Source organism: Anguilla rostrata, chromosome 9, assembly GCF_018555375.3.
Source record: "Anguilla rostrata isolate EN2019 chromosome 9, ASM1855537v3, whole genome shotgun sequence".
NCBI classification, from domain to species: domain Eukaryota; kingdom Metazoa; phylum Chordata; class Actinopteri; order Anguilliformes; family Anguillidae; genus Anguilla; species Anguilla rostrata.
The window spans coordinates 29,275,262-29,294,080 of record NC_057941.1 but is presented as its reverse complement, the minus strand read 5'-3'; the positions used below and the strand labels follow the sequence as shown (position 1 = coordinate 29,294,080).

Genomic DNA, 18,819 nt, shown 5'->3' with positions numbered 1-18,819 from the left:
AGACCCAAATTGGTGTAAATCTGGTTCTAATATATATACGCCAATTTATCATTATCATTTATCATCAGAAAGGTCGCATCTATCCCACAGAAATCAAAAAATGCAAATGAGGAAAAAGGCTGTTGCTGTTGCAAGTGCCCCACAGACCTTTAATTCTGGTTAGGACTGTGATCTCCCTAATAAGATTTTTGGATAAAATTTATATGAAACCTTAATGGCATGAATTTGTGTCTCCGCTGGGTAACGCCGTGATTATGCAGCCTGTGGTAATTCTGCAACATTATGGCAGCTTTTTTACATTTTTTTTCTTCCTAATTTGTGTGGACATGTTTCATTTGTGGAATGTGGAACCTTTCTGTTCTTGGAGTGAGACCTAGGCTGCCCATGAAGTAGGTCTCATTCATTAACCACATAAAAACAAAGTACCGATTTTTTACATTTATTTTTTACTGGTATTTATATTTACTGAGTGAAACAGAAATTTTATACAATACCTGAAGTAACCTTCAAGATGTCAAGATGATAGCTTTTGTGAGCAAGATTAAATATTGTTTAAATATACATGTGTATTCTAAATTATTCTCCTGAGGTTTTAAATACTTGTGCAGACATATATATATATATATATTATGTATAACTCTACATTAATGATCATACTGTTTTAATAATATCATACATAAAACCTATATTTCATAAACTGCATTTGGTACAAAATTTAATGCATATGAAATTATTTTTTTAAAACCATGTATTCCAAATAAAGACTTTCAGAATGGTTAGTTTCATTCTACTGTCAAACATTTTTCCCTCAGGCTCAGAATCTGTCTTCTCTTTTCACTCCATCCCCTTCTGCTTTGGTCTCAATGGTCTGAATATGGACCTGATTGCTTGCATTGAGAAGCCGTTGTTTCTGCACACTGTGGTGAACACCGTAACCAAAGTAGATGAGCAGTCCTGTGAAGAGAACAAAAAGAAGCTACTAAACATTTTAATACTGATGTGGTTTGTTCACAATCTGAGCTTGAGGTTTCCTCCTTACCCACTGCCATCCAAACAGCATATCGAATCCACGTGTCCGTACCCAGTTGGATCATGAGGTAGACGTTGATGAAAACACTCACTGTGGGGAGTACTGGCAAAAAGGGCACCTAGGTATTGACATATATAATCATACTGAATTATCACAATTAGTAAACATTACCTCGCCTCAGTCTTAATGCCTTTGGTTAGTTATAATGACCACTTTGAAAAGTACATTTTTAAGAACTGAAGAGTGTTCTTACCATAAAAGCAGCTTTGATGGGACTCTGAGGCTGCCTCCATATAATAACAACATTAAGAACCAGAATAAGAAGGATGACTGAGACACAAAGAAGACTCCATACTTCTTGGCACAGCAGAGGTTTTGTAGCCTTACTCAAAAATAGGCTCAAGATGATGATCAGTATAACTGGAATTAAAGATAAACATGTAAATTATTGCTTGGTGGAATTCAGGATGTGATAAGGTTTGTCATTTTTTTTCCCACTGTTACAAACACTGACATCCAGAAAGAATTAGGAGAAATACAAATGACTTACTAATGACAATTGTACAAGTTGATACATTTTTTGACGTTTCAGAAGTTGGGTGTGAAGGAGGATTTAAAAACCTCCACTTTGAGCTTGTTTCTGTTTTTTGGATATTATTGGAGTCTTCAGTGCAATCGTCTTGGTACCTATATAACAATAGTAAAACATAGTTAAAGCAAGTTAAGCCAGGGCAGAAATCCAGATTGTATGTCCCCTATTTTCAATGGTATCTATTTAAACAGCAGATGTGTACAGAAATGACCTCTTATTACATTGAATGAATTGATTTGTTATGGTTACCGAAGTATGAGAATACACACGGCCACAAGGGTGTAGGCGAAAAGTGTTCCGATTGACATCATATCAACCAGTGCCTTCAGGTCAAACAACAGAGCCATGATTGCTGTTAAGACAGAAACATTTATGATTGTTTGTTGACTGTAAACGTGACAACTGTTTTATGAATTTTCCCACGTAAGTCACTTCATTATGTGGGAGAGAAAAGGGAAATTCTCTGAAAAGGCAAGTAATTACATATTTAAATTGTAGTACTTGCAAATAAGCTGTCAGTATTGTACAAAAACCGAAATTTAAACAGTTATTCAAATTATAAACATCATGAGTGCTGCTCAATCAAATGTTTTTTTAATGGATTTGTAGAACCCTTCTGTTATGTAGATAAAGAAAATGCCATAAATCCCCATCTAAGCATATTGTTTTGTAATATTTTGCAGGATTGTTGCGAGTTCTAAGACACACCAACATGGCAAATGAAAGGCCCAGCCTTGGCACCTTTTGACTTAAGAGTTTTGACATTCTTAATTTTTCAAAACACTAGAAACACTTGAACCATAAGTAGGCTCTGAGACTGACAAGAAATCTGGTATGTATGTGATATGTACCACTAATTTTAATTAGTCACTTGAGTAAAACAATATGTAGAAAATGAGCATTTATACAAAGTACAACAATGTTAAAAAAAATAAAAAATAATGGGTGAAGTTGCCAAGAACACTAATTTATTTCTGTGTAGAAATACCAAAATGCGGGAACTCTTAATTCCCCTTTGAAATTCATTAGTTTCGTTCTTCCATAGAATTTTACTAAATTCCAATAAATCCCCCATGTGTTTAACATTTTGTAATATTAGTAAGAATAATACAGGGTACTAAGAGATGCAAAATGCCTTGAAGATATTTTGTTTCCAGCAAATTAAGTTATTAACTTTGAATTAACAACACCTAGCAATATGGTTTAGCTCATAGCAGTACACCATTATGAATACATGGACCCTGTTAATCACTGCTTGCTGTTACATATTTTGGTGTTTTTTGCATCTGTCTACATTTCAATGATGACACCAATGAAGGTTAGCTGCTGGCTTACCTGCCACAATGCCAGATGACAGTGTAGCTACAACTGGACTCTGCCGAGAACTGATGTTACTCAAGGATTTGAAAAGGAGTCCATCTCTAGCCATGGCAAAGAGGACTCTGGGCATTGGAAACATGGAGCCCAGGAGGCTTTGAAAGAACAGACATAAATGAGTGAATCACCATTAATTACATAATACTTCTTGCCATTATCAATTGATTAAATTTGTATTTCATTATTCCTGCTTTACCTTGTAGAGAGTGCACACAAGGAACCCACGGCAACCACATACTTGGCTGCAGTCCAACCAATATAAGTAAAGGCCACTGGCAGGGGGCTATGAATGCTCAATAAGTAGTAGGGCATTAAGAGTGTCAGGGCAGCAGAAACTCCAAAGTAGGCAAGGAAGCAGATGAGCAGAGAAGAGACAATGCCCAGTGGAATGGACTTCTGAGGGTCCTTCACTTCTTCCCCTGGGGGACAAATGACAGGAACAATCAACAGACAGGCGAGCATTCTGTAGCCAGGGAATATACAGTATGAACGCTTCATACATTAAAAAGATAGTTCACTTTATGGACTTTTTAGATAGTATTCAGTTTTAGTGTATGTTAGTGTATGTTTCCATAAACAGAAAATTGCTATGGCAAAAGTTGGCAACTAAAAATCACTGCTTGAATACATAGGTCTTGGAGTTTGTTGTGATCTATACCATCTGTAGAAATGCACTGAAAGAAGAAAAGGGACTTGGACCCTGGGAATTGCTGCTGGCAGCTATATTTCTTTATGGTCCAGGTGATGGAACCCTATGGTTTGCTAGCATTTCTTAAAGATATCTTTTAAAGATATAATTAATCTAATGTGATTAAGAAATTCACAGCATGCTTTATAAAACCCCTGTCAACTGCATATCCATTTGTTGCATGTTATTTGTGGGTTGAGACATGAATTTGAAAAAAAGCTAACTTTGCTTTGTACAAGTGCCTGAGCCTGAGGTGTATTTACTGTACTTGGTGAAAAAATATTTCACTAAGTTAAATTGTTCATAAACATAGTACTCAAAAGAAATCATGTTGGTGTGTCGTAACTGCACAGTCTACCGATGTGAGTAAAGTACTAAAAATGACTGAAATTTCAGCTTTCAGTGTTTTGCCAGTAAGAGGAAGGTGTAAAAAAAAGAAACCAAAATAAAAAAACCACTGAACCACAAACTCCATGGCAGAGAGAATAATGCCTGCCTTTCCCAACAAAACTACAGCAAGACAACAGAACTGCTCTGCGCCCTCTTGAGTCAACAGCACAGGTTGAGCCATGTCAGCATGTCAATGTCAGTACAATTGGGCACTCCAAATTTGGTGAAAAGTGAGGGGGGAGCATTTTTTTTAAAGAAAGAAAACTGAAGCACATTTTGACACTTCTTTACTTTCACAAAATGTTCAACAGGAAGGAGCCACTGCCCCAGCTTGAGATGGAGTTCAAAAGGTACTTGGTCAACAGTCTACCTGATGCTGCGCTGTAACGTGAAAGGGCAGTTACAAGTTGGCACCTACTCTCACGGTTGAATGTTTCCGGAACCTAGGTCTATATAGATACAAGCTTCTGTCAAAGTAATCATCTCAATCATCATCTCACACAGCACGCAGAAGCAGAAGGGCACTTTTCTGCAGCGAGAGAAATCAAACATACTTTTCGCCTAAGCTCTCTGTGCCAACTCTTGAGTCTCTTCTTGCTGTGAAAAATTGCATGTGCAAGTCAAAGGCATCATGTTATAACATTGAGTTCTCCAATGGTCTTTCCCTGAAAGCAAAGTTGTGCAGCCACCAGTCTTTAGAGGAAAAAAACAAGAGGGTAAAGATGAGCAAGCAGCAAGCAGATTTTTTTTTTTTTTTTTTAGGATAGAAGTGACATAACGAGGAGGGATAGTTTTCAATTGAAGATGAACACTAAAAGTATTCGGACAGTGTCTAGAACAGCCAAGAATTTAATCGAGTGAATTCTTTGTTCAGGAATGTAGCTCTGCATTGGCTAGAAGTACCAATGAATGAAAAATATTCTCTCCATCTCTTATCAAACATAGCATTCACAATGGCCTATCTGCTTTGTGCATTTTCAGCCAACCAACTGTCACTTAAAATATAGCTGTAAGCAGCAATTCCTGCAATCCAAGCACTTATTCTTTTCATGTTTTCCTGCTCATGTACCACTACAAACTTTGAGACCAATGGGATTTTTATTGAATTTCACTTCATTCTGAAATTATTTATTTTATCATGTTTCAATGTATGGACTAAATACACAAGCTGGTCATCGTTTTCTAAGGGCCCCAATATAGTATAATGCACAAAATATCCCCATCAATCTAAAAGTGAATTTAATTGATTGGTAAGTTCTTCTTGGCTCTGTTTGGTCTACTTTGAATGTTTTGTCATATTTTTTTAGAGGAAACATAATTGTACTACTGTTAATACATTCCTGTTGAATGTTTACAGTACCTGTGGTGGCAATGCAGTCAAATCCAACAAAAGCATAGAAGCAGGTTGCAGCTCCCGCCAAGGTTCCTTGGAATCCAAACGGGAAGAATCCACCAACTCCAAAACCACTCGTCGCATTCACAGTAGAGGACAGATTGCTGACCCTTATAAAAATAAATAAATACAATAAAAAACCTGTAAATCTACAGGGTAAATTCACTGGAAAATATTTTTATTTATTTTCCCATGAAGCACATACATTTTTCACCTAACCACATGTAATTATTCATTCAATTAACAGATTCACACTTCAGAAAGGATATTAAATGTAGTACATACTGCATGTGTGATGTAGTATTCAGGATAGTTTCCATACTGATATACCAGTTGTTAATGTCTCCTTTGATGAAGCCAGAAATGATGATAAACAGCAGAACTGCTATGTTAATGCCAGTGAATATCTTATTGATTGTCGAAGACTCTTTGACACCAAATGCAAGGACACCTTTGAAGGAATAACATAAGAGATGACTATATATAATGCGAGTAGTCAATAAAATTAATCATTGGTAGCCATATATTCTGCCCGAAAAAACAGAGCAATAAATTTAAAAGTAACTTGCCAGCAAGTAACAGGATAAGACCGGCTGCAAAGAAATCTGGGAAGGCAGCCAGGCCTGGCAGACCCATAGGTGCATATTTTCCCAAAGCGTTAGCTATAACATTTCCAATAAGGTCATCAAATGTGCCACTCCATGCCCTGGCTACACTTGAGGTACCTAAATGAAGAAAAAAAATATGTTCATGTAAATAACTGGCTTGATAGTAAATGATTGGAAATATTATATATTTCACTGGGGTAAAAATGGGGCGGGACCACAGTATTTAGTTTAGTTACATTAGTTCTTGCCTATGATATAAGAGAGCAGTAAATTCCATCCGGTGATGAAAGCCCACACCTCCCCCACGGTCACATAGCTGTACAGGTAAGCAGAGCCCGTCTTTGGGACCCTGGCCCCGAACTCTGCATAGCAAAGTCCAGCAAAGATGGAGGCCAGTGCAGCAATGAAGAAAGAGACAATTATGCTGGGGCCAGACACGATCCTGGCAACCTCTCCAGACAGCACGTACACGCCAGCGCCCAGGGTGCTGCCAACCCCCAACGCTACCAGGTCCAGGGTGGATAGGCAGCGACAGAAGTTTGACACCTCTCCTTCTGGTTCCAGGGGCTTTCGGCGCAACAGGCTCCTTAGAAATGATGAAATTCTGGCACCGGACATACTGTAACTAATTGAAATGACACATGTCAGTTAGTTCAGTCACCTCTACTGACAGCAGGGTTGTGCAAAACTCTGAATTTAACATTTTGTCTCCCATTCGATTCACCAGTTGGAATTTTTATTAAAATTGGCCATATTAAAAAGCACTTGTGGGCCTTCCATGTCACCTCATATTAAACTAGACCCCAGGAAGCTTAAATTTGCCCAAGCACCCTATTGGTGACCCATACAATTTGAACCCTTCATAAATATTCACTCCCTTGTTTATGTACTTGAGTCATCTTACGTAGTGTTTTATGAGATGATGAACGTTGGGAGGTGATGTTGGACTATTGCTCCACAAACAATCTTTCAAAAGGCAGCCCTCAGTCTGCAATTGTGAACTGCTTTTGTCAAGTTACATTTTCAATCTTGCTAAAGTCTGGAGGCTGAGAGCCATTGAAAAACAGTATGTGGCCAGTTTGCTGTCTAAACTGTCTAAATGAAAAAGTACTGAAATACATTTGTGCCCAGGTTTTATATTCCTGGCAGAGGGAACCACGTTATCTGTGAAAATGTCTTGGTATTCGATGGAGTCTATTGACATTAACAAAATCCCCAGGACCAGCAGATAAAAAAACAACCTCTGACCATCAAAGATCACTGTATGTCCCTGTTGGAAGAATATTATTTTCAACATAAGCATCCTTCCGAGCATCTTTCCAAACCCACACTAGTGTGCATGGTCAAAAACAAAACGTGGAAAGAAATGCTTTCAGTCAAAAATAAAAGGCTTGTGAGAGCATGAAGTCAGCGAGTGCATTTAAAAGTCAAGGACTGAAGCTGTCGGAGTGGGGTGTTTTACTGAGTGCGGCAGAAGAATGGCTTCTCAGCTGACCCCAATCAGGGGAAAGCTGGAATGGAACCACCGCCAATGACATTGCAAAGGCACTGCTACAGTGTGTAAACAAGCATGAACTTGACCGCATCTTTTAAGCCAGTGTTCAATTTAATTTGCTTGTAATGGAGCATTGGTAATGTTAGGAAAATGGTGGGGCAGCATCTCAGCTCTGAAGTCTTTGCATACCATTTGCCTACTCATTACATTGAATTTGCAGAGACGTTAACATCTGCTTCTTTTTTCTAAACTACTTCTAAACATGTCAAAATACTGAAGGGGCTTTCTCAATGTGCATGGGACAGCACAATGCTTGCTAGCCATTGGGCATGTGTTGTCCTTCTGCAGGGCTTTGTGTAGTGAATGGAATATGAAAACTGGGAAGATCTCAATATACATCAAAAATATAATACAATAAATACACGGGCATTGATGCTGTGATCACATTACCTGCTTTCATTTCAAATCAAGGGCTAATGCAAGATGTGTCGGTTGAACTGAGCAACTTCTAGCATCAATCCCAGAGAAGAGACAACGGTTCCCTTTGACAAAGTGCTTACCCACAAAATCAAGGTCTTTGAAGCAATGGTGGACATCCCTACACTGTGTGAAAATGGCCAACAAAGATTGTGCTGAATTCTTATTTAGCAGTATGGAATAGCACACCCCTGCTCCTAGTAAGCATATTGTAGACCCTACTGTTGACTTCAGGAAATCATTCCATTGAATTTGACTCCTTGTATCCATTTTTATATATTCATTGAAGAATCATGATAAGCTTGCATCAAAGAATGTGGTCTGTCAGAACTGTTATCAAAAAGCATAAGGGGAGGGAGCACTGAGAGGTACTGTAGTACGTTTTAACAATTTAACAGGCATTTTTAAGTGCAAACATTCATCTAGAAAAAGTGGATCATGCATGATTAGGTGCATTTTTAACAAGCATTTGGTAAACACGATAATACATTGTCCATGCAAGAAATTATGGTACACAGAACATCTGAGAAACAACATTCACTTAAGAGGCAGCCTTATCAATAGAGAACAATCAAACCGAGTCTTTTAGAGCAGTGTACCATTTAGAATACATTAGGTTTTTTCAAAGTTTATGGAGATGTAGAGGGACATGACATCCAGCATCACAGTATCAAAGGTACTTATGGTTTGGTGAAATTGGTTTCAACAATTTTATATGTTGATCTGGTTTCTCTGTGTCATCGGTCTGGAAATTGATGGGCCATTAGCAAATTAATGGCAAGAATATCATTTAAAGCTATTTTGTCAATATTTATTTAAATATTACAATTAAAACAGCTAGTAAAAAACATGGATTAACTCAAATTGGGTTTCTCAATCAAACTGATAAATGTTGCAGCTATTTTATTGTAACAGTATTTTATGAGTCATTTGTCTTCTGTACTTCAAAGTTCAAAGACCATGAAAGAATGGGTGGATATATTGCTAGTTTGTAGCTTCCTGACAAAACCCATGCCACTGAAATTGTACCCACAGAAAGTCTCAAGTTCACTTAAAATATTTCTGAGATTAGTTTCTTGATTAGTTGACCCCAGTTGAGGGGAATTCTATCTATCCTATTATCTTTGTACACCACTGTTCATAATGCTAATTTAAATATGATCTATAATTATTACTTTAAATTGTTTTAAGAAAATAATTTGCAATATTTTCAAACAGCAGCAATAGAAATGTCAAATTACAGCAGATCTGTACTCTTACAGAAAACATGACTTTCACTTTATAGTTCCATCCATGTAGATTGATAAAAGCATGTCTCTTACCTAATGTATATAGTTGTACCCGTGTGCTGCTATGCGAATGCTTCAGTTTCACCGTGTTGTCTGTTCGGGACACCTGAGTTCTTTCCGTATCATGGTGGCCCTCCTGTTAATGTGAACATTTCTGGAATACACACAGCGTTTTTGATAGAATATGTTACATTTAGCATGGGTGTGTCATTTCTCAAAAAAGAGTCCAAGTGTTTTTCAGCAGAACTTCGAAGAACTGGCCTGTAATGTTTCCACAGTTGCAGGTATTGAGTCCTTAGGTGAATCACACCAATTTTAGGTCAGATTCAATATCCAAAATTATGAATATGTGATGCATTTGTAGGATTCAAGCTTTCCACAGTTTTCCACAGAAATATTCTCCACCCTATTTGTAGCACAGTTTTTGGTGGCAAGCACATTCAGTGATTTATGATAAAATAAATTCCTGAAGTTAATGGTGTTCTACATATTAAATCGCACACTCATCATACAATAAGGATAGGTTTAAATGATGTCACAAACTTTTTCGCATTTTGAAGATTGGCAGCCATAAACATAGTTATCGTTCACGTTAAGTGGACAAGGGCTGCCTCATGGGTTAACGGGAGCACAAACATCAAAGTGTAGTGACAAAGCTGCTCCAGCTACTCGGCGGCAGTGACCAGCCAGCACACACTTGGTCTTTGTGAGGTGGCGGACCATTGGCCCCATAAAGGAATTTTCATTCTGTCTTAATCCTGGCTGGCATGTACCTCATCTGACTGAGCTGAAATTCTTGTGCCTTAATGAGTGCTCATGTTGGCAACAATAAATATTTAAATATTTTTATGTTAAGTAAAGTATCTCTAGTGCTAAAGGTGGCAGTCATGCTGAGCAGGTCAACACTGATTTTATGTTATTAAAGTATATTACTGCAGACCTGCTGTTTGATACTGTGTAATGAGCACATGGAGGGGGAAACACATACATTTCATTATAAATTACAGTGGAATCACTTTGCAAAATTATTGTTTTTCTCCCCAAGAAAAGTTGTCTTATAGAGAAATAAATCTTGACAAAATATGCTGCGGACACAGAATATTTGCCCAGTTTTTGTTAGGACATGTGCTATTAAACCATGGAATTCATCTGCATGATAAAAACAAAAACATTTTATAGGAATGCTTCTCTTCCCTGTCCTAACAATTAACTTGATTATAATTACAACTGAAGATCATTCTCAAAGTTATTTGCATTGCATACTGGTATGTTATTAACTTTACAAAATTTACTCATTCATATTTTGGACTGTAGCTATTGCCACAATAAAGACCTCATAATTTAGTTAAGAGACTGCTGCATATTTTGATAGCATTTATTTCTTTTCATGTCTGTAAGTGAATTAAAGTATGTTACCTTGATCATGTCCCACTTTCCCAAGCAGCTGTCCTAGCAGTAGATGCTGTAAATAGACTGACCACTATTTACTCTAATGCAAAATAATCCGTTTACAACAATATATATGAGGGCTGCCTGTTTATCCCGCCCACTAAATGGGATTAGCAAAAAACTGGCACTTTTCACTCCAGTTTCCAGTTCACCCTGTGATGTCGTCATTATTTAATGCATGGCACACAGTAAAAAAAATTTAGAAGAAGCTTATTTGAATGTCAAAAAGAAATCCTAGGAAATCAAGGCATGTGTTTGAACTATTACACATTAAAATGTTCAGTGTTAAATGAACACTTAGTGTACATGTGCTCCCTATTGGACACCCAGTACTCTGTTAAGAGTTTAACACTGGAGATTTTACTGTGCGGGTGTAAGGATTTAAAATTATTGGTAGGGAGGAAAACACATTTATCTAACTATTATCTTTAAAAACCTGTAAAGTGCACGTTTGTGTGAGTGTGGGTTCACGTATTGACTGGGGTGTTCTTCTTGTAACTAATACAGTTGGATATAATTGTACATAATATACTCATATTTAGAAGATTATACAGTCAATTCTGTGAAATCACGTTCCCAGCAACTGTTGCTGGTGTTTTAGTGTAGCCTGGGCATGCATTGCCATGCACTGTCAGTTCACTACTGACTTGTTTGCATACATGAGTACTGCTAAAAATTGTTACCAAACAAAAGGGGGTATACATTTACTCTATAGGCCCATATCTTTAACATTATGCAGTCATTTCTGTGGAATCAGATTCCCAGCTGCTGGTGTTTGTGTGTCCTCGGCAGGAGAGGAGGCCAGTCCCTGAGGGGAAAAAGACAGCAGCAGCTCGCCTCTATGAAGAGATCATCAGGGTATACTTTATTCCTTCTTAACACTGAGTTTGATTTACAGTATGTTTTCTTTGGAATAGAGTATCTAACTACATGTACATTCAATAGTCATGTTTCCACCCAAAGTACCCCAAACTTTTAGTCCCAGGAACTACTTTTCAAGGAACTAAAAGGTTCCTTCAGCCCATTGTTGCCTGCGTTTCCACCGTGGTCTAAAGACCTGTGAAGATTAGGCAAATTAGTCCGCTGACGTATTACGTATGCGCGCGACTATCCAACAACGATGCTATATAAAGCGACGGACAGGCACCATTATTTGTGCGACACTGCAACAACAGTAAGCTTGGAGGAGATTCAAGTTGTGCTGCTGTTGATCGTGATTTACTGCTTTGCAAATGAGGTCATTAGTCAATGCTGGAAAAAAGTCGAGCAGTAGTAGCAAAGCGGATTCAAAACGCCGGAAATGCTAGCCTTAAAGCAAGTAAACGGATTTTACGAGCTATTGCGGAGATTGATTGTGAGATGACTGAGACAGACTTGCGCCGCTGCGCACAAAGAACAAGAATGGTAAGAAGTGAATATATCAAGTAAATCACAATTGTGAATAATGTTATTGTAGACTACATCGACTTATTTTTGGCACCTTTGTGTGTGTTTCAGATATGCGAGTACTACAGAATGCGTCATGTTTTGCCATCCATTTGGGTACACAATAGAGCAACGGAGTGGTGGGAAACCGTGGTTCCAACTTTCACCGAAGCCCAGTGGATAAAGAATTTCCGGATGTCTAAGGACACATTTCTGTACCTCTGCCGTCGATTGCAACCAGAACTGGGGAGATGTGACACAGACTACCGCTATTGTGTACCCATTCAAAAAAGAATTGCCATTGCACTGTGGAAACTTGCGAGCAACTCAGAGTACAGGAGCATCTCTCATTTATTTGGAGTCGGCATTACTACGGTGTGTCACTGTGTACACGATTTCTGCTCCTCTGTTGAGAAGGTACTCATGGCAGAAGTTATTCAGTGCCCAAACAGTGAAAAGTTAAAGGAAATGGCAACATATTTTGAGCGCAGATGGGGGTTGCCACAGTGTGTCGGTGCAATTGATGGATCACACATCCCCATTCTTGGACCAGAGGAATACCACACAGAGTATTTCAACCGCAAGGGCTGGAATTCGATCATCCTGCAGGCTGTTGTGGATGGAAGGGGTCTCTTGGAATGTTTTTATCGGAGCGGCAGGGAGCCTGCATGATGCCAGAGTGCTGCACTTGTCAGGGTTGTGGGGTCTAGTGGATATGGGTTTGCTACTCCCTGATGAAACAAAGAACATTGGTGGACATGATGTGGGGTACTATGTCCTTGGTGACGCAGCCTATCCTTTGAAAAGCTGGCTGATGAAACCTTTCACAGACAATGGACGACTGACACCCCAGCAACTTGTATACAACCACAAAACAAGCAGAGCCAGGGTGGTGGTTGAGAACCGCTTTCGGCAGACTGAAGTGCAGATGGAGGTGCTTGCTAAAACAAAATGACTGCAACATACACAAGGTCAAATCCATGGTGATAGCATGTTGTGTTCTGCATAACCTCTGTGAAATGAATGGTGATGAGTACAGAGAAGAATGGGGTGCCACTGCATTAAACCAGCCTGACGGGGCTCTGCCATCCACTGTATAGGCCGAGGGGCTAGACGCACGTACAGGTCTAATGAAGTTTCTGAACACATTGTACTAAAGTGTCAGATTACCGCTTACAGAGCTGAAGATGCGTTACTTATTTTACGAAAGCATTTTCAATAAATATTTCAGCAGTAAGCAAAACAGTGTGCAGGATTTCTTCTAATTGTTTTCAGATTTACAAGAACAGCCACTATACACACAATTGGTTCCGCAACTATTTATTTATCTGCAAAAATATGTGTGCAAAATACAAATGTGCAAGGCAAGAACATGCAAAATACACAGGTATAACAAAAACTAGGGGGGGGGGGGGCAGTCTTTGTGTAGCAGTGTAGCTGTTTCTTTGGCTCAGCGACTGGGCAAGCTGGCCAAGAACAGACAGAAACCCGTCCTGAAAATCTCTCCAGAGCAGTCTGGTTTCTTCCGCCTCAGACTGGAGGAACGCCAGCTCTTGCCTCCTCAGCTCTCTTTCCTTGGCCTGGTGCTCAAATAGCAGCTGCGTATACTGGTCCCGCTGCTCCTGTCCTCGCTGCAGGACGGCCCGGTTAGCGTTGTCCATGTCCCTCAGCGCGTCAAGTAAGTCTGCATCCCTTTTCCTCTTTCCTAAATTAATATAACACAGAAACACACCACAATAAATAAATACACAAGCACAGTTTGAAGTAGAAGAACATATGTTCGTAGCCAGCAATGGCATATTGTGAATTTTTTTGTAGCGTGCAGCATAATCTTTATTTTTAGCACTTTTCAAAACAAAGATGAAACAAGGTGATAAGATCAAAGAAAAAAAAATAAAAAAAATATAATAAAATCCAATAAAAACTGATAAATATTAAGACTTTAGCTTGCAGGCAAAATGCTCCATACCTCGGCGTTTGTTCGCTTCAGCAGGAGACATGGGACGAGGGCTGCTGGTGGTCGCAGGGGTAAACACACTACTCTCTGCAGCCTGCAGTTCAGTGTGCCCGCCCATTTCATCTGAAAAACACGTTGAAAAAAAAATCAACATTAGGCTTTGTATCACTGCAACGACATTAGGACGATGTCATTTTGTACAATTGATTTAGCCAACCCTTGCCGTACAAACACCACGATTCTACACCATTAGCGGTTGGCGTTAGCATGTAGCTAACGTTAGCTTTTGGCTAGGGTAACAATAGTATGACATCAGTTAGCATTATAGCATTTAATATGCATCATCTGGGCCGTATGTGATTTACCTTCAGCCGACTGGTCATCCGTTTCCGTGTCTTCCACCATGGCTTCCAACAACACATAGCTTAATCATTTTGGATCCATTTCGGTAACAAGAAAGCCCAACAAATTAAAGGGGGGTTGTCCTGTGTATCCAGAATATGTACCTCAAAAATATAAAAGCCAGAGAGACAATCAATTGGATTATAATTCAATTGCTAACACAATTAGGCATGTAATTTACAAATCCAGACATGCAATCCTGACAGTTTTGGGGATCAGTGTGATCAGTGGCCTCACAGCAAACCTAAAATTTTGAAAAAAGGTATTGTCCATTTACGTACAATCTGGGCAGAGCCGAGACCAAAAGAATTGAAACTGTAGTGAAAATCCGTTCATTTAAACAAATTTGTAACAGACCTAATTAACGTGGAAACACAAACCAAAACACCATGCACAGAGGACTATTTAAACATACAGCCCAAACAAGTAATTACTGTAAATGTCCAAGAGAATAATAATGAACACTCAGTGGACTAACAAACTCAAACAAAAATCAATTTATAGTGCCAAATGAAGAAGCATATTACAGAAAAGAAGCTACTTTGCAGCTAAGTGATGAAATGGACATTGACACCAGTGAAAATAATTAAATTCACTCATCCCAATCAGAGTTAAGTACCCCTGACACCGATATTAGTAAAGAAACATTGAATTGTATTCTTACAGATAAAGCTATGTCGGACAAGCAAGGATTAATTAAGAATATGTTTCTTTTCTGAATCCAGCGGTTCCAACAGTCAATGTCCTTGATAAAATGTTCAGCACTCTGAATACTGAACCAAGTGATATTGCATGCGAGAACCCCTCACTTAACCTACATGTAAAATATATTTTATTAGATTTAAATTAATAATTACGTTTAAAATTAGAATCATCAATTTAATCGCCAAATTCTTTGATAGGTCAGTCTACAGAAAACTGGTGGAACCAACAAGTCAAAACAAGCTGTATATCAGGTTTTCAGATTAAATAATTGAATTCAATAAGAAGCAGTCAATTATATTAATGAACATACATTCTTTATTGAATGCAGGCACACTACTTCTAAATTACACAACAGAAGACATACAGCAAAACATTAAACAACTAATCTAGAAATACCAGGAGAGTGAGAGAGTGAGCGAGAGAGAGAGAGAGACCGATCGGCCAGACCTTGCCAAAGTATCACCCACTTCCAGTATAAGCGCCACAAGGAAACCAGCTAAAAACACACAACCTAGGAACCACCACCAAAATAAAAAGAGGAACTCTTATTCTTCCAGGCTCTGAAACCAAACGCAATCTTGAATACCTTACCCAGCATGGCTTGAGGATGTTTTGCCCTGATTGGGTGATGCTGAGTTAAGGTGTAGGATAGAAGGGAAGGGGGGTCAGACTAATTTATGACAAGGACTGGCCTACCTAAAGATTGCATTCAAACTTAAAGAGGACATGGGATAGGGAAATGTTAGGCATGTAGGGTCTCCGACCCCCGATATGGTGTCCTGTGTCATCTGGTTTGTCTCTTCGGAGGGGGTGAGGCCCATAGATTGTCTGCCTAGATTAGGGTATCAGTGGATTTTATATTGCCCCGATCACATTTGCTTTGATGCTTGTGACAGGGAGGCCAGGCCACATTCTTATTCACTGATTCCCTCTCTAAGGCCAAAATCTGAACACTACATATCCTACAGCTACGTTAAACAATTTCAGTTGCACAGTTTCTCCCACCGCTAACTTTACCTTAACAATGGCTAAGTGGCCATGTGGCCTCTGATTTATTTTCAGTACCTTACCTGGCATGGATCTGTAAATGGGTGCAGAGTGTATCCTGTTTGCATAGGACTGAGATCAGAGAGAGATATGGACAAGGTTAACTGATTTATTGGGGGAAGAAAATGTTTTGACACAGTCGAACTCAGCAATTTCAAGTTTCTGGGGAAGGTTGGTAAAGGGGGGGTGGGGGGTGGGGTGGGGGGTGGGGTGGGGGGTGGGTGGATGAGAATGATGTCAAGAAAGTACTTGGCTGGTGTCTTCATTTTCACATTCCTTGGAGGACTTCATCACAACCATCTTTGGTCTGTGGCATGGTTCTGCCGATTGACTACTTGGGGATAATGCAAATGGGAAACAATCCAAAATATTTAATGTATGGTGGGTTGAAGGTAAATGTCACCTGCTAGCTAAAAGAAAACTAGTATTCTTTATTATATATATATATATATATATATATACCAGTTTTCCTTAATGCCATAGAACAGAATTAAAACCATTGAAGCACACTTTAAGCAAAAAAATTAGACACTAGCATGCACATGTCTGCTTGTGATGAAAAAAGAATAAATCTTGCTCATAAATTAGTTAAAATTAAGGGGAAATGTTAAATCTCAGATTCTGGATTTTTAATTTTTATAAGACCCCTGCTAGAAGTATTGAAATTCTCATGCTTTATACTTCATATCCAACAGTATGGTTAGAGCTGTGTTTTTTGTACAATACAACACAACTTATTTGTTTATGTATTTCATTCATAATCAGACTGTAGAAACTTTTATTTTTTGTCCTGTTGCAACTCAACAATTCCTTGTCCTTCCTCAACAGACACTCTTTCCCACACTTTAAACTTGCTATTCTTTCAACTGAATTAATATCCTATTCTACTACCCTGCAGACAATCTATAATGACTCATTCCTGCCCCAAGTGGGATGAAGGGAGATTTTCCTGCTGGTTGAACGTCTTGGTCCTCGGCTGTAACAACATCTGTGAAGCAGAAGGATCTGAAGAATGGGCTGTAGGTAGCGGAGACTGGATGAGCTGGCACTTCCAATGGCATGGCTACAAAGACTCAGTCATAGACTGCAGAAGAACTTCTGGAAGTCTTTGCTTGTACCCTCTGTGTAAAGCTCATAGCTGTCCTTCAGCTCTTCTGGGGATAGGTTGATTACAATGAGGATCAGGAGCAAGTGATGCATCCTCAAGATTTACACTTAATGTAACTAATGTTCTTATGAATGTTATGAATATATTATGTGAGCAACATTCCTAGATCTGTGACCCTCTGTGTCATTGTAAAAGATGGAGCTTTTAGAACAATAACCTGTGTATGTATTAGATTTAAAAATGTCGGCAAGGTCTAGAATTAGTAGTGTATGTGATGTACAGTAAAGAAATGGGTATTCATTGTGATCCACAGCTGTCTGGTTGGTCATACATCAAGATAAAAAGAAAATAAGTTTGTGTTTATGGGGTGAAGTCAGATGTGAAGTTTCGGCCACACCACTTTTAGATATGTGATCCCACCTCTGGATGTAATAGTAGACATGCATCTGCCTGGGTATAGACATTGTGATGAAGCTGCAAAAAAGGGAAAAAATGCTGAAACAAACTGCAAGATCATTTGAGTATAAATCATAGGAATTATATTAAAATTGCAATCCTTAATTTTTTCATATTAAAAAAATGCTATATGCGATACCTTTTCATGCAGGCATACTTGTACCCATGTTGATTCAATGTGCTTGCCTTCTGAAATTTATCCTCTATATGCTATTTTCCACTGGTGGTGTCAGGTGTGACAATCCTGCCAAGTATTCAAATATGATGACACATGCTCAGACACTTGCATGCTGAATGCAACAGAGCAAGCATCTAAAATCTGAAAACCATTTTTTTTTTTAAATTATGTTTGATACATTGCTCAATATTACCGTGTCAGCCAACATTGTTGGTTGCCTCTAGACAATCTTCTTAGTCTAAAATGCTATACCACCAGTTTATCACAGAAGAAAAATAAGCACTTGATGTGCTCTTAGTTAATAGCTTCATTTCAAATAGATCTCTGGCATTTGGAGTTCAAAAATGAAATTTTGTGACGAGATGCTGCCAAATTCACCAAAACTGAAAAATTAAGGATAGCCACTTAAATGTTACACTATACATTCATCACACCACATTTAAAGTACTTTGTCCAGTTCCTAATATCACACTACAAGGTAACACACAATGCTATAATTTATACTGTAATGCTGTTGAATATTTACAAAGTGGGTAGACTAGGTCTGCGTGTCACTTATAAGGTTTTTTCATTTAAATTAAAATAATAATGATTAAAGTTGACATCAAGGTGGGTTCTATTAACAGAACAGGGGGAGCTAGGTGTAATTCCGTTCAAGGTAAATCTCACACTAGTTCTAGGAAGTATTTTCACAAATAATGAACAAATGCATGAACAGAGTAACTTACCATGGTTTATAGTAAAAAGAAAGAG

General features: G+C 38.5%; 1 protein-coding gene and 1 long non-coding RNA gene across 2 annotated transcripts; one reads left to right on the top strand and one right to left on the bottom strand.

The window, feature by feature from the left end:
* Nucleotides 1–133: 133 nt before the first annotated feature.
* Nucleotides 134–9,539, bottom strand: LOC135263532 (cationic amino acid transporter 2-like). Its single transcript, XM_064351674.1, has 12 exons — nucleotides 9,373–9,539; nucleotides 6,327–6,703; nucleotides 6,040–6,195; nucleotides 5,756–5,921; nucleotides 5,438–5,580; nucleotides 3,196–3,418; nucleotides 2,958–3,094; nucleotides 1,872–1,974; nucleotides 1,581–1,717; nucleotides 1,284–1,450; nucleotides 1,040–1,148; nucleotides 134–954 (listed from the first exon to the last, which is right to left on the bottom strand). The coding sequence occupies exons 2-12, from the start codon at nucleotides 6,694–6,696 to the stop codon at nucleotides 815–817; spliced, it is 1,851 nt and encodes a 616-aa protein (XP_064207744.1). The 5' UTR covers nucleotides 6,697–6,703; nucleotides 9,373–9,539; the 3' UTR covers nucleotides 134–814.
* Nucleotides 9,540–13,792: 4,253 nt separating this feature from the next.
* Nucleotides 13,793–18,024, top strand: LOC135263531 (uncharacterized). Its single transcript, XR_010332484.1, has 2 exons — nucleotides 13,793–13,891; nucleotides 17,223–18,024. It is a non-coding gene; the product is annotated as an uncharacterized LOC135263531 (long non-coding RNA).
* Nucleotides 18,025–18,819: the final 795 nt, after the last annotated feature.

Bases quoted from the DNA above. Each gene is read 5' to 3' on its own strand.
- LOC135263532 (XM_064351674.1), bottom strand. From the start codon at position 6,696: ATGTCCGGTGCCAGAATTTCATCATTTCTAAGGAGCCTGTTGCGCCGA. The intron at 5,581-5,755 runs GTATGTACTACA...TATTTTTATAAG, and splicing joins AATACTACATCACACATGCA to GGTCAGCAATCTGTCCTCTA. The intron at 3,419-5,437 runs GTACTGTAAACA...TTTGTCCCCCAG, and splicing joins TGACTGCATTGCCACCACAG to GGGAAGAAGTGAAGGACCCT.